Below are 12,210 nucleotides of genomic sequence, written 5' to 3' on the forward strand. Positions count from 1 at the left end.
TCCCCTATCACAGTAAACACCGATTCCTCAAATATGACGGAATCAGCCACATTTCACAAACTGTATTTACAGCATGGGCCAACCTGTGCAGGGAAAGATAGATGAATATTTAAGTAGGAGCGAGTTTCTCAGTTCAGTTGGTCACTTCACTTCTCCCTTGCCTAGATAAAACCCATGGCAACCACCAATTTTCTGAGAAGGTACAAACTCCATCTGCTACCCACAGCACTTGAATGCCAGAGCTGTGGGACCCCACAGGTTCCTATGCAGCACAAACCTCCAAGTGAAAAAGCTCAGTAAATCATGAATTCAGTAGTTAAAACCTCTTTTTGATCCTGACAGGTAAAATTTTCACAGAATTCTCCTTTTTGTGGTACTGGAATTCAGCTTTGTAAAAGGTATAATTTTTGCTGTCAAGTTTATACCATATTCCAGCAAAAAAGTAATGAAACAGAATTGCTATATTTATTCATGATAGCAAACATATATGATATACAACAAAAATTGTCTTGATCTACTCCTAAAATACTCTATTGCTATAATTATCAATCATACAACAGTGGTATATAATCTTTCTAAGAAACCACAGGAAAGTAACACTTAAGCATCACCACCAGAATCTCAGACTCTATTTTTATGTAGTTAGTCTAAGCAAGCTGTCAGAGTGCCAATTCTTCTATACAAAACATCATCTTGGAGAGTTTCAGGCCATGCCACAGTATGACATCTTATGATAGGGTATTAAAATAAATCAACTAGGTCTAAAAAATAAACTGTCTCAAAACCAAAATTACAACAGGATATAGATATTTCTGTACCACACAACATAGATACTTTCTTTAAACACTTTTACATAAATATAAACCAGCACAGATACTTTCTTTAAACATTGTTACATAAATACAAACCAGCTTTTTAAAGACAAATAGGTGTATATAACAACATGTGACAAAAAGAGAAGGAGCAGACATTTAAAAATCTTGCCATATTTAGCAACAAATCATGACTTTCAGGGAGTAATTTCTTAGATGAATAATTTAAAATATTAAAATTTAACACCAAATTATACCTATAATGAAATTTTTACTCTTAGAACCACCATGTTAATATGACTGAGAGAAAACCTATGATTTGCTATACATCCCCTAACAGTACTTAAAAAAGTCTAAGGTTTTCACTACCTCCATTCCCATTAGTTTTTTTTCCTGATTAACATTAAATAATGAACAAGAATGTGGCATAACTCCTGCTGCAACTGCATTCCATTAAGACTCCAATTTCATAATGAATTCCTGACCTATCATTTTATTCTAGTTAACATGTCTTAAGCACAGAGCTGGGATGGAGGCCAGTGGTGGAGCACATGCCTTGCATGTGGGAGACCCTGGGTTTGATTCTTAACACCAAAAAAAAAAAAAAAAAAAAAAAGAGTCTAGGCTTAAATAGCTTGAAGAACTAAGGCTATACAAAGAATGGACATGATAGAGGGGGGAAAAAAAAAAAGAAGAAACTTAGAGTCTCTTAAATCTATCTTCGACTTTGATGTACCTTGTCCTAATTTGTAATCTCAAAAACAGAGTAACCATGATGGACTAAAAACTTAGTAACAACATGTACTTCTTTCATTTTCTCCACTTAACAACAAGCAGGCTTCTACCTGTCAGGGTAAAGTACATACAATAGGTCATAACATATGCCCCCTTAAAGGCCTAAGAACTATTATTTCTAATATTTCTAATAAGTAGTAGCTATTATAAATTCTTCCTCAGTTACTCAATGGATAGAATAATATATTGCTCAACAACAACAAAAATTTATAATTATTGTTTAAAGTATAATTACAGCAAATTCCTTAACTTTAATATCCTTGCATATGTAAATATGAAAATGCCAAATACATATATCATTAAAACCATGTCCTCTGACTAGAGGTGATAAAGAATACACTTAGGTTTTTTAAAATTATGAAAAAATATATACTTTTTAACCCATATGAAGCATTATGACATTTTAAAAACCCACTTTGATAATCAGCCATTTTAGATGGACCCATAGAGTAGCATGGAATGAAGGTTAACTTTTCTGTCACTGGATATAGCTCACATATTTAACTATATTAACTTCTTGAAAAATTAACATACCAGCAGCAGGGGATGCTGAATTAGTTTTATGGAACTGCACCAGAAGAAATGGACTCATTATTCTAATAGCTGTGCATTATTTTCCTGGCATTTTATATTTAACTTTTAATATAATGCTGCTTCATAAAAATGCTTGTTTGGTTAATTTCACCTGATGGATGAGAAGATACATGTTATAAATGCAAAAGTTCCAAATTCCATGCAACATTTTTTTACTTGTTTGAGATATTAATTTAGTAACTATTACTTACTAGTAATATATAGAAACTAATGATTTTCTCATTAAAATATACTTCTTTTACGTTCAAATCAGGTTGAAATTTAATTTCTTCTTTTTAATAATATATCATCTGTATGCCATGCAAATTACAGCAATGTACCCAAGTATGGAGGTAACACCTTTAAAGAAAAGCAGCTAAGGAAAAATATGAAATAAAGTTCCACCTACAGGGATTCCTCTGACTATTTTCGGTGAGTCCCGGAGATGACATGGATGTGAGAACTGAGCAAGTAAACAGAAGCAATGCTGGTCAGGTGAAACCTCCAGTTACCAGGCAGCTTCCCTCATCTGCATCTTCAGGGATGTAGAACAAAGGAAGTGAGGCTGGAGCAGAAGCAGGTTTTTCCAAAGAAATTGTAGTTTTTTGCTGATTGCTTAAGCAGACATACATCAGAATCTACTGTCTCTATAAAAGCAAAATGCAAGCTCTCAGGGGTTCTGGTGTACAAAGATATATGCACCGATCTAGGACCATACCAAATGCTGCTCAAAATTGCAGGGGGAGGATGCTGAGAATACACTAAATCCTCCCAAATCTGTCATCTAGGCACAAAGATGTGTTAGTAACCCACCACAAGACAGAAGAAATCTTGCTCTCTGAAAGTAATAACATAAAAATTAAGAATATGGTTCATTTTATGATACAAAAGCATCTCCAAGTTTCCCCCACCTCATATTTAGTGTAGCTTTGGCCTAAAGGTTCAAATTCAGCAACACTAACCAGTGGCTTGGAATGAGCTATGTATTTTTAATAAGTATCTTAAATCATTACAATTCCAATAGTTAAACACTTATCAAGTCTTTTCTTATTTTAAAAACAATATGCTATAAATCCCACCCCCTCTGGTTCCTTCTGAATCACAACTCCATCAATCAGCACCTCTCACTTTATCTTTCACCTCTCCCTCTACAGTCTCTTCTCCCTTTTCATACAAAATACACTGGAGCACCCCACCCCCCCCACTCTAGCCCCACCCCCTCCGACAAATTCCTCCATTCAGCATATGCAACCAGAAGAATGAGAAGTTATACTCCATTTATGTATGATGTGTCAAAATGCATTCTACTGTCATGTGCAACTAATTAGAATAGATGATGATGATGATGATGATGATGATGATGATGATGATGATTTATGGCTGGGGGTTTAACCCAGGGCCCTGTGCATGTGAGGCAAGCACTCTACCAACTGAGCTATATCCCTAGCCCTAATTTTTTTTTTAATTTAAAACAACTTGTCAATGTGATCCCAAATTTACAAGGAAATGCAAAGGACCTAAAATAATCAAAATGTGTTTGAAAAATAACAGAGTTGGAGGACTTTGACTTCCTAATTTCCAAAACTTATTATAATGCTACAGAAATGAAGGTAGTGTGGTATTGGCAGTAAGGAGCAAAATGGAGAACCCAGAAACAAACTCTTATATTTATGTTCATTGGTTTTTCTATAAAGGTGCCAAACAATTCAATGAGGCAAAAGGTAGTCTACCAAACATGTACAATCTGCATTAAATGATCATCCAAACAAGTGAGACTCTTTTTTTTTAATCTTTTAAAAAATGGTTCTAAAACAGCTGTGTGTCAATACGTAAACAAATGAACTTAGAGTCTCACCTCACACAAACACAAAAATTAAGAATGGATAATTGACTGACAATAAGTAGAGCTGTTAGGATTAAGAAGAAACTACAACCCTCATTCACATTGTGCGCTGATGGGAATACAAAATGGTACACTCTGGAAAAGAGCTTCACCATTTCTTAAGCTAAATAATCATACAGTCCAGAAATTCTCATCCATACACTCAGAAGAAATGAAAATACAAATCTACACAAATCTTGCACAGAAATATGTATAGCAGCATTAGTCACAAAAGCCTAACTCTGGGAATAATCCAAATGTCCATCAACTGGTGCAGGGATAAACAAAATGTGGTATAGTCATTTGATGAAATATTAGTTCATCAATAAAAAGAAACAATCTACCAAATCGGCATCTTTCTTCCCATTCTACCATGGCCTTCATTAAAATCTTTTAAATAGCTTTCAACTAATCTTTATCTACCTCTCTATCTACTTATTTATTTATGAATGAGACTGGTTCTTGCTTGTCACCCAGGATGGTCATGGGTAGGTTTAAGTGATGCTTCTGACTCAGTTTCTGAGCATCTGGGATTTCTGAGATAACAGGTATACACAACCATGTCTGGCTAGAACTTCTATTTCTTTCTTGTTTTAAAGGTAATCCTTCTCCTTTTTTTTTTTTTTTTTGAATAGCACAGAAATCAAAACATAAGCATAGAACATAGTATATACTGTATAGACTCACTTGAAATTATTATGGATTTCCTTTTGACGTTTCACAGAATCATATTCTACTTGGGAAGCCATAATCCTGAGATCCGGAAACACTATGAAATTTTAACTAGATTGCATTTTATGTTCAGTATTAATAAATGCCTAATTACTTAAAATGCTTTTAAAGCATCATTTGTGCAACTATATAATATTTGATCCAATTCAGTCATCCCTGAGTATCCATTATAAACTTCTCCCTAGTTTGTTTTCTAGTTTTCCCTTGGCGTGGTGGTAGAGTCCAACCTAGAACCTCGTGTATGCCAAGCAAGCAATGTACCAATAGCCTGCAGTCCTAGCCCTGGTTTTTACCTTTTGTACATTTAATTAATTAATTAATTTAGCAACAACCAGGAGTTTATTAGAAAAGTGAGGATAAGGTACAGTATAGCACTGCAGGGACCCACACCAAGGAAACGAGTGTGGCTCTTCAGACTCCAGGGTTTTAAGAGTTTGGGTTCCTTGGGTCTTGCCTTAGTTTTCCACCTCCCCATTCCCTTAATTACCCTTTGTATGGTTCTCAGTATATTTTGTGAGGGTCATGAGGACCTGGTCACATGGGGTATGTGAGACAATCTTGAAAAGATAGTTCCCTTCAGAGGTTATAATGAACTGTGACTGGGAGAGTTTTGGCATATGAGTTCCCATTTTTTAGATGTCTCTTTTGATAAGGGTCCTGTCCTGTGATCTATGGACTCTATTTGATGTACATGTGATGTCCCTGTAAGTTACCACCCTTCATTGTCCTTCCCGCCACCCCCACCTGCCCAGGGCTAACTACCTACCATTCCTCCCCTGAAGGACTTGGGTCCTTAAATTTTTTTTAGGGTAACTGGGCGTTGACTCATTCTGGCTGCTTCTGGCTGAGAGAAGGAAATATTAGGGGGAAGGTGATCTGAAGCCCTTGCTGTCAGGTGGGGCATGGGCAGTTAAGGGTATTTAGCCTCAGAGTGAGAGGTAGGTCCGTGGCAAGTATCAGGAAGAAGAGAGCCTATCTAAGGCTCCCCAGTGGTAACCGGCAGGCAACTTGACAAGGAGGTGTACACAGGGCAGGGATCATGGGTTTCAAAGGTTTGGTTCATGATTGGCTAGCTCCATTGCTCTTGTTTGAGGTGAGGCAGAACATCATGGCAGAGTGTGGTGGAGAGAAGGGTGTGGCAACCAGGAAGGAGTTTTTTTTTTTTTACATCATCCTTTGTCAATTTTGTGTATAATATTAATAATATATACAATCTATGTAATCAATTAATATAGGAATTTATTTATGATATGTGAATATGCATATCTAGGGGTACATGTTAAAAAATTTGCTCATCATTGGGGTACATGATCAAAGGAACTTAGTAATGGTTACAACTGTGAACAAGAAGTGGGAAAACCCAAAGGGTTTCAGGGTAACAATATCAGATTGGCAGATAGGATGAGTTTTCTAGGATCAGATAGAAGATAAATTAAAGAAAAATCAAGTCTAAAATAAAAGAGATTAGTTGAACCAGAGGTGGTGGTTCATCACTACTTCCAGCAACTCAGGAGGTTGAAGCAAGGAACACTCAAGCTCGAGGCCAGCCTGAACAACTTAGTGAGATCCTGTGTCAAAATAAAAAGAGCTGGGGATGTAGCTCAGTGGTAGAAGACTTGTCTAGTTTGTGTGAGACCCTGGGTTCAATTCCCAGGACCACAAAAACCAAAAATAACCCCCACCCCCCCCAAATCCCCACAATACCCCTAGATTCTAGTTTTCTTCCCTATATATGTTGTTTTGCATGGTCACACCTGTCTATAGATACCACTGGTCCAAAGGCTGTGCATCATTTGTCCTCTGCCTACATGTCCAACTTCATCCCTCACCACTTCACCCCACACACCATATGTTTCAGCCATGAAAAATTATTTGTAGTTCCTTCAGCAAACTAAATTTTTCACTTGAATTCTTGAAATAAAAAGAAACATCTCTGCATCTATGCAATTGCTCTTTCCTCTTTCTTGAATGTCCTTATTATCCTTTGCAGCTTGTGAGTACACATCATTCAGATCAAGTGTCCTTGCTTCTCTCTAGTTGATTACTTCCACCTTCATGTGCTTATTTCTATTATCCCTAGATTATAATCAATTGTATATTTGCTTTTCTATCCTATAAGATGCCCCATTATTTAGCTCCTTGAGGACACTTAAATATTACCAAATGGCAGCCAAATAGTTTTGCCTTACATGTTAAGCTAACTTCCTAAACTGACCCAATAAACTCTACCCAAATTTACCATCTATTATCACCAACTACTAGATTTGTAATGTTGATAAGGGCTGTCACACTGGTAACATGTACAATCTGCATTAAATGATCATCCAAACAAGTGAGACTTTTTTTTTTTTTTGGTGGGTTCGTTTTTGGAACTGGGGGTTGAACCCAGGACTTTACAAATGCAAGGTAGACGCTTTGCCATTGAGCTACATCCCAGCCCAAGTGAGACTCTTAATAGAAGAACTCTGGTCTGGATGACTTCTTCAACGAGATGACTTCTATTTACACAAATTTAGCCATTATTGTCACTGGGAATTGTTCCAACTATAAGACCTCAAACTGAAATTCCTTCTTGGGCCACAAGTTCAGGAATTCCTTGTTGAAATTCCTCTTCTACCTTGACATTGAAAGTGTTCTGGTGGTCTGGTCAGGCCTCTTCTGTTCATGGCCCATCATGTCAATGATGCTCTTATTGGCATCCATGACTACTGTGCCCTGGAGGTCCATCATTTATACTCTTCTCATCTCTCAACTCTATGTTAACTAAGGCATATTGTTTTTTATTTCTAGTTTTGAGCCTAGACCTGAAAATTCAAACTATCTTTCCTTACATGGATTCTCTCCAAATTTACTTCAGTCCTGCAAGTCAACTTTTACCTATTTTATCAACTAGCTTTTCCTCTCTCAGGGAAACAAACATCTCTGGATCCTCTCCATATGACTTAATTGGATACCATTTCTTTCCATCTTCTTTAAGATCTTGATCAATTCCTTTAACATCTTCAATTTAACCTTCTCCCTTGACCTTGAGCCTGGTCTATCTCAGATTACATTTTCATTTCTTTCCATTCACCAAAGAACAGTTAGTTCACATCCTCTTTATCTCTTAACTTTCCCTTCAGCAATATAATCTGGATGCTCCCTTTACAAACAGCCCTTTCCCATCACCAATTACCTATTCACTGTCAAATACAGTGGGATCTCCCCATTCTGATCAATTTCTTTGAGAAACTTCTATTAGTGATTTCTACTTCTCCTTTTTTAAACTTTCTTTTCTCTGGGTTTCTTTGTCATTAGGTCTTCGTCCTATTTCTTAGACCCTGCTGGTCCTGTTTATCCAAAGGTTTTGTTTTCCAGAGCCAAGCCTTACACATGATTATATAGTAATAGGTTGGCCTTCGCTGCCTCTCCCCAATGCTCTCATGATCGTGTTCACTATGATGGTGACCTCTTAACTCTTTCATGTGTGCACTCTGTTAGTCACATTTCTGACATGTTCAGGTAATTTTACACTGAGTATCAGATCACAATGACTCTTCTTATGTGATACAACTGGTCCCTCTTGGCCATTTAACATTTTTTAAAATATTTATTTAGTTGTAGATGAACACACAGTATCTTTATTTATTTTTATGTGGTGCTGAGGATCAAACCCAGTACTTCACACATGCGAGGCAAGTGTGAGCTACAGCCCAGCCCGGCCATTTAACTTTTCAAAAACCAGCTAATACTGGAATCCATTAAAAACATACACAAACACTTTAACTTAAAATATAACCCTAGTTTTATTCACTAATTCTTTGCACATAGGTCTATAGATTGGAAATTCTTGCATAAGCCGTCCACTTGGATGAAAATTTTGGTATTTGTTAAAACAGAGCAGAAATTTAGGATATATCACACAATCTGTGTGCAGTGTCTTTTGATATTTTTAAAATTATTTTCCCCCAAACATTTTCTAATTCTTGGCTATGCCTTTTGAAACAAATTAAAGAACTGTTTACCTATTAAGTTTTCCAAAGCAGCCAACTTCATTTTATTATAGCTCTTCATAGCACTGAAGTTTCATTGTTTTATATAATAGTCAATTAAACTGCATATTACAATAACAACTAGCATGAATAACTCTGTTAGCCAACACCACTCACACTGGGTTAGCATTCAGATGAATTAGTAGAGATGAGTATCCGGGAGTACAGGCCAGTAGCCTGCCAGGCACAAGCACTCGGCCCACTGCAGGTCCCAGGTGGTATGTCATACAGAGAAAATGGAGAATGATAGTTAATTTGGCAAGGTATCTATGTGAAGGCAAAAAGAGCAAATGTACAGAGTAAGAATAATACCCAGTCCTAGATCTCCTTACCTCTGCACCTTCCAGTGGCATAATATTTCTAGACTTCTACTTTGAAAATGTTAAGAAAATTTTTAAAGTCTATACATGAAATTACAATCTATTTTAAAAATTGCAGTGCGAAAATGATTAATAATCCCTGAATGAAAGACATGTCTACTCATGGCCAATTTCCAATGTCTTTAGGGATATGAAAAACTTCTTCATTTATGCTTACAATGATAGGATTCCTTCCCCAGTGGAAACAAAATTAGGACTTTTAAGATTCTACTCTCTTAGGAAAAAGAGAAGTGGGGGCAGGATCTCATGAAAATCCAAGGGAGATCAGTTGAGAGGAAAGGGATCAATGAGTGGTAGGGAGGGAAGTGCTAGGAAGTGATATTGACCAAATTATATTGTTATAGAATGGGCATGTACAAATATGTAACAATAAATCCCATCATTATGTATAACTATAATATCCCAATAAAAATGCAGAAGAAAAATAAGATCCTGTTCTCCTTTTTCTATGGTCTAATGTTCAAGTGATTGTCATTAAACAGTTCAAAGGAATGTGATATTTGAGGAACAGAGAAAACTTTCCTACTACCAGCAGTACAAAACAACTGATTTTAATAATACTGTAAAGATCTGCCTTAAGTAGAACTGAAAGGTCGAATATACTCAATTCACCACAATGAAGTACAGAAGTGGGTCCAAAAGTTGGTGAACAATACTCATCTGTATTACTAACTTTCAGGGTTTTTAGTTTTGTGATTTGGACCCCAAAAGTTTCCCAACTTAGAAAAGGCCTTCTAAATAAAAGTCAAAGAAAGCAAATGGAAGAAGTAACATCTGTTGTTTTCCTGAAACCTAAGAAGGAAAAACAAAGGCAACATTCAAAAAATAAGAAATTATAACAATATGTTTAAATGAATTTTTAAACCTTTTTTTCCCCTCTACAAATACTTTGGAAGTACAATTTCTCGCTATTAGCTTACTCATGCTTTTGAAATATTAGCAAAACACTCAAGAAGAAATTATTATTATTGTTGTTTTAGACAGGGTATTGCCACATTGCCAAGGTTGGTCTTGAACTTCTGGGTTCAAGTGGTCCTCCTGCCTCAGCCTCCAAGCAACTGGGATTAAGAGTGTGCAGCTCTTACTTGGCACATGTTACCACATGTACTAGCTGTAGTTAAAAGATAATATCAAACCATTTGTGCACAGCAAAAAAGCAAATGATTTTTTAATGACATTAAAAGTAAAAATCTAGATATGATGTAATCCTTAATTTAGGGTTTGCTCAAATTTGAGAACTGAAATTAGTATGTGGGTGGATCTGATGCACTGTTAAATGTTGTACATAATTAGGGATGTGCATATAAACAAGATATTTCAGCCTAAATTAATTATTCTATTAAGCAACATGCAATACTACCTAACCTTTTGTAAACTGCTGGTCACTTTTGTGAATATCTTCATACTAAAAAAAGAATGATTCAGCTCTGAAATGCAAGTAAAACTGACATTTTACATAATGTGTGTCCCTGCCTGTCTTTTAATATTAACTTCATTTTTTCTATCCCTTAACATTATGTAAGAAGATCCTAGTCAACCAAAAGAAAAAGAGGAAAAGGAGAAATTTATGAGGATTTCAAATCTTAAAATAATGTCCATGAGTGGTGGCTCATGAATTGAATAAGCACCATGACAACCATGATAATACATTTTATCACATGATTGTCTAATATTACTTTCAACAAACTGGCCACAAGCTTAATCATTTACTACAGCTGCAGTGGTTTTGTGGGTCAAAACAAGTATGTTCAACAATAGCCATCATAGAATAAGTCTTTATACCTTTTACCTTGGGGCTTAGTCATTTTTCTAAAACATCTCAACAGATTAGACACATTGATAATTCAACTATAAATGATATGCTGGAAAATCTTTAATCATTTGGCAAATCTAAAGGTCAATGCTAGTTTATGTGAAATATAATAAGCATGAAATCAATCTGAAGTGATTTTAAAAGTAATTCAAGGTCTTCCATGTTCCTGAAATGAACATCTCTGAGAACAGTGATTTCTATTATTTAATTGATAATGAATAATTGAAAAACAGAAACTGGAAGGGCCCAGAGCCACTGGAGAGTTTGTAGTTTTCTGTGCTTCATTAGGGTTTCTCTATGACCAGTAAGGGTCAAAATGACCAAGAATTATTGTCTAGCATCCTTCCTTCAAAAGCTCCTTAAAATCAAAAGGTATTGCTAGGCTGCTTTCTGAATCTCAGAATCGGAGTTTCTAATTGTACAGTTGGAGAAGCTGAGCCTGAGAAGGAAAGAGACTCATCAAAGTCATGAGATAGTGTCATTTCAGGACCCAGCCCTGAAAGCCTCTTTAATCGATTGCGGGGGCCACTGCAGGGCACACATCCTGGTCTTCATCACTATCCCTTCTCCATAATACCCAGATTTTGCACAACAGAAACCAGTATCTTCTGAAACTATGATTCTCAACAACCTCAAAGCTGGCAACATGTCTTCCTAATACTGTTTATAACAGTCACAGCAGAAACTCTCACTATCAAGACCACTTGTGATTAAATAAAACCTATGAAAACAGGATTAAGCAAACTTCTTTTTGATGAAAACTGATTTAAAGGGAATGAGTTCTTTTCATCATCATCAAGAGAGAACATCTGACATCAATTAATTCTCAACTATTCTTAAAGCAAAGAATTAAACACAAAATTACCTTTGAAGGTTTCAAGCTCCTTCCTATAGGGGAAAAAAAAAACGCAAATTTAAAATGATGTATTCCCAGTGGAAATTTCTCTTAACAGTATAATAAAAATTTATGTACTTTAAATACCCAGTTCTGGATTGCTCACACATCTATTGTGCTTTACTAAAATTACCAATACCATTGGCCTAAAGCAACTATTTTCAGTTATTTCTGTTATTACCTATTAATGGCTCAAAAATTCTACCAAAATTCACACTGTTAAAACACTGAAACATATTATAAGAATGAAGAACACTGTAATGTCAGCTATGAACCATCTTACATATACAAGAATCA

At 35.9% G+C, this 12,210-nt stretch overlaps 1 protein-coding gene across 2 annotated transcripts in view; it reads right to left on the reverse strand.

The window, feature by feature from the left end:
* Positions 1-12,210, reverse strand: part of Dtnbp1 (dystrobrevin binding protein 1) — a 122,875-nt gene that overhangs the window by 42,100 nt on the left and 68,565 nt on the right. For both annotated transcript variants that reach the window (XM_026384573.2, XM_077801616.1), the window contains exon 7: positions 11,884-11,906. In XM_026384573.2, coding sequence (XP_026240358.2) covers positions 11,884-11,906 — 23 coding nt within the window. The remainder of the gene's footprint in view (positions 1-11,883; positions 11,907-12,210) is intronic.

This window comes from Urocitellus parryii, chromosome 8 (assembly GCF_045843805.1).
Source record: "Urocitellus parryii isolate mUroPar1 chromosome 8, mUroPar1.hap1, whole genome shotgun sequence".
Taxonomy (NCBI): domain Eukaryota; kingdom Metazoa; phylum Chordata; class Mammalia; order Rodentia; family Sciuridae; genus Urocitellus; species Urocitellus parryii.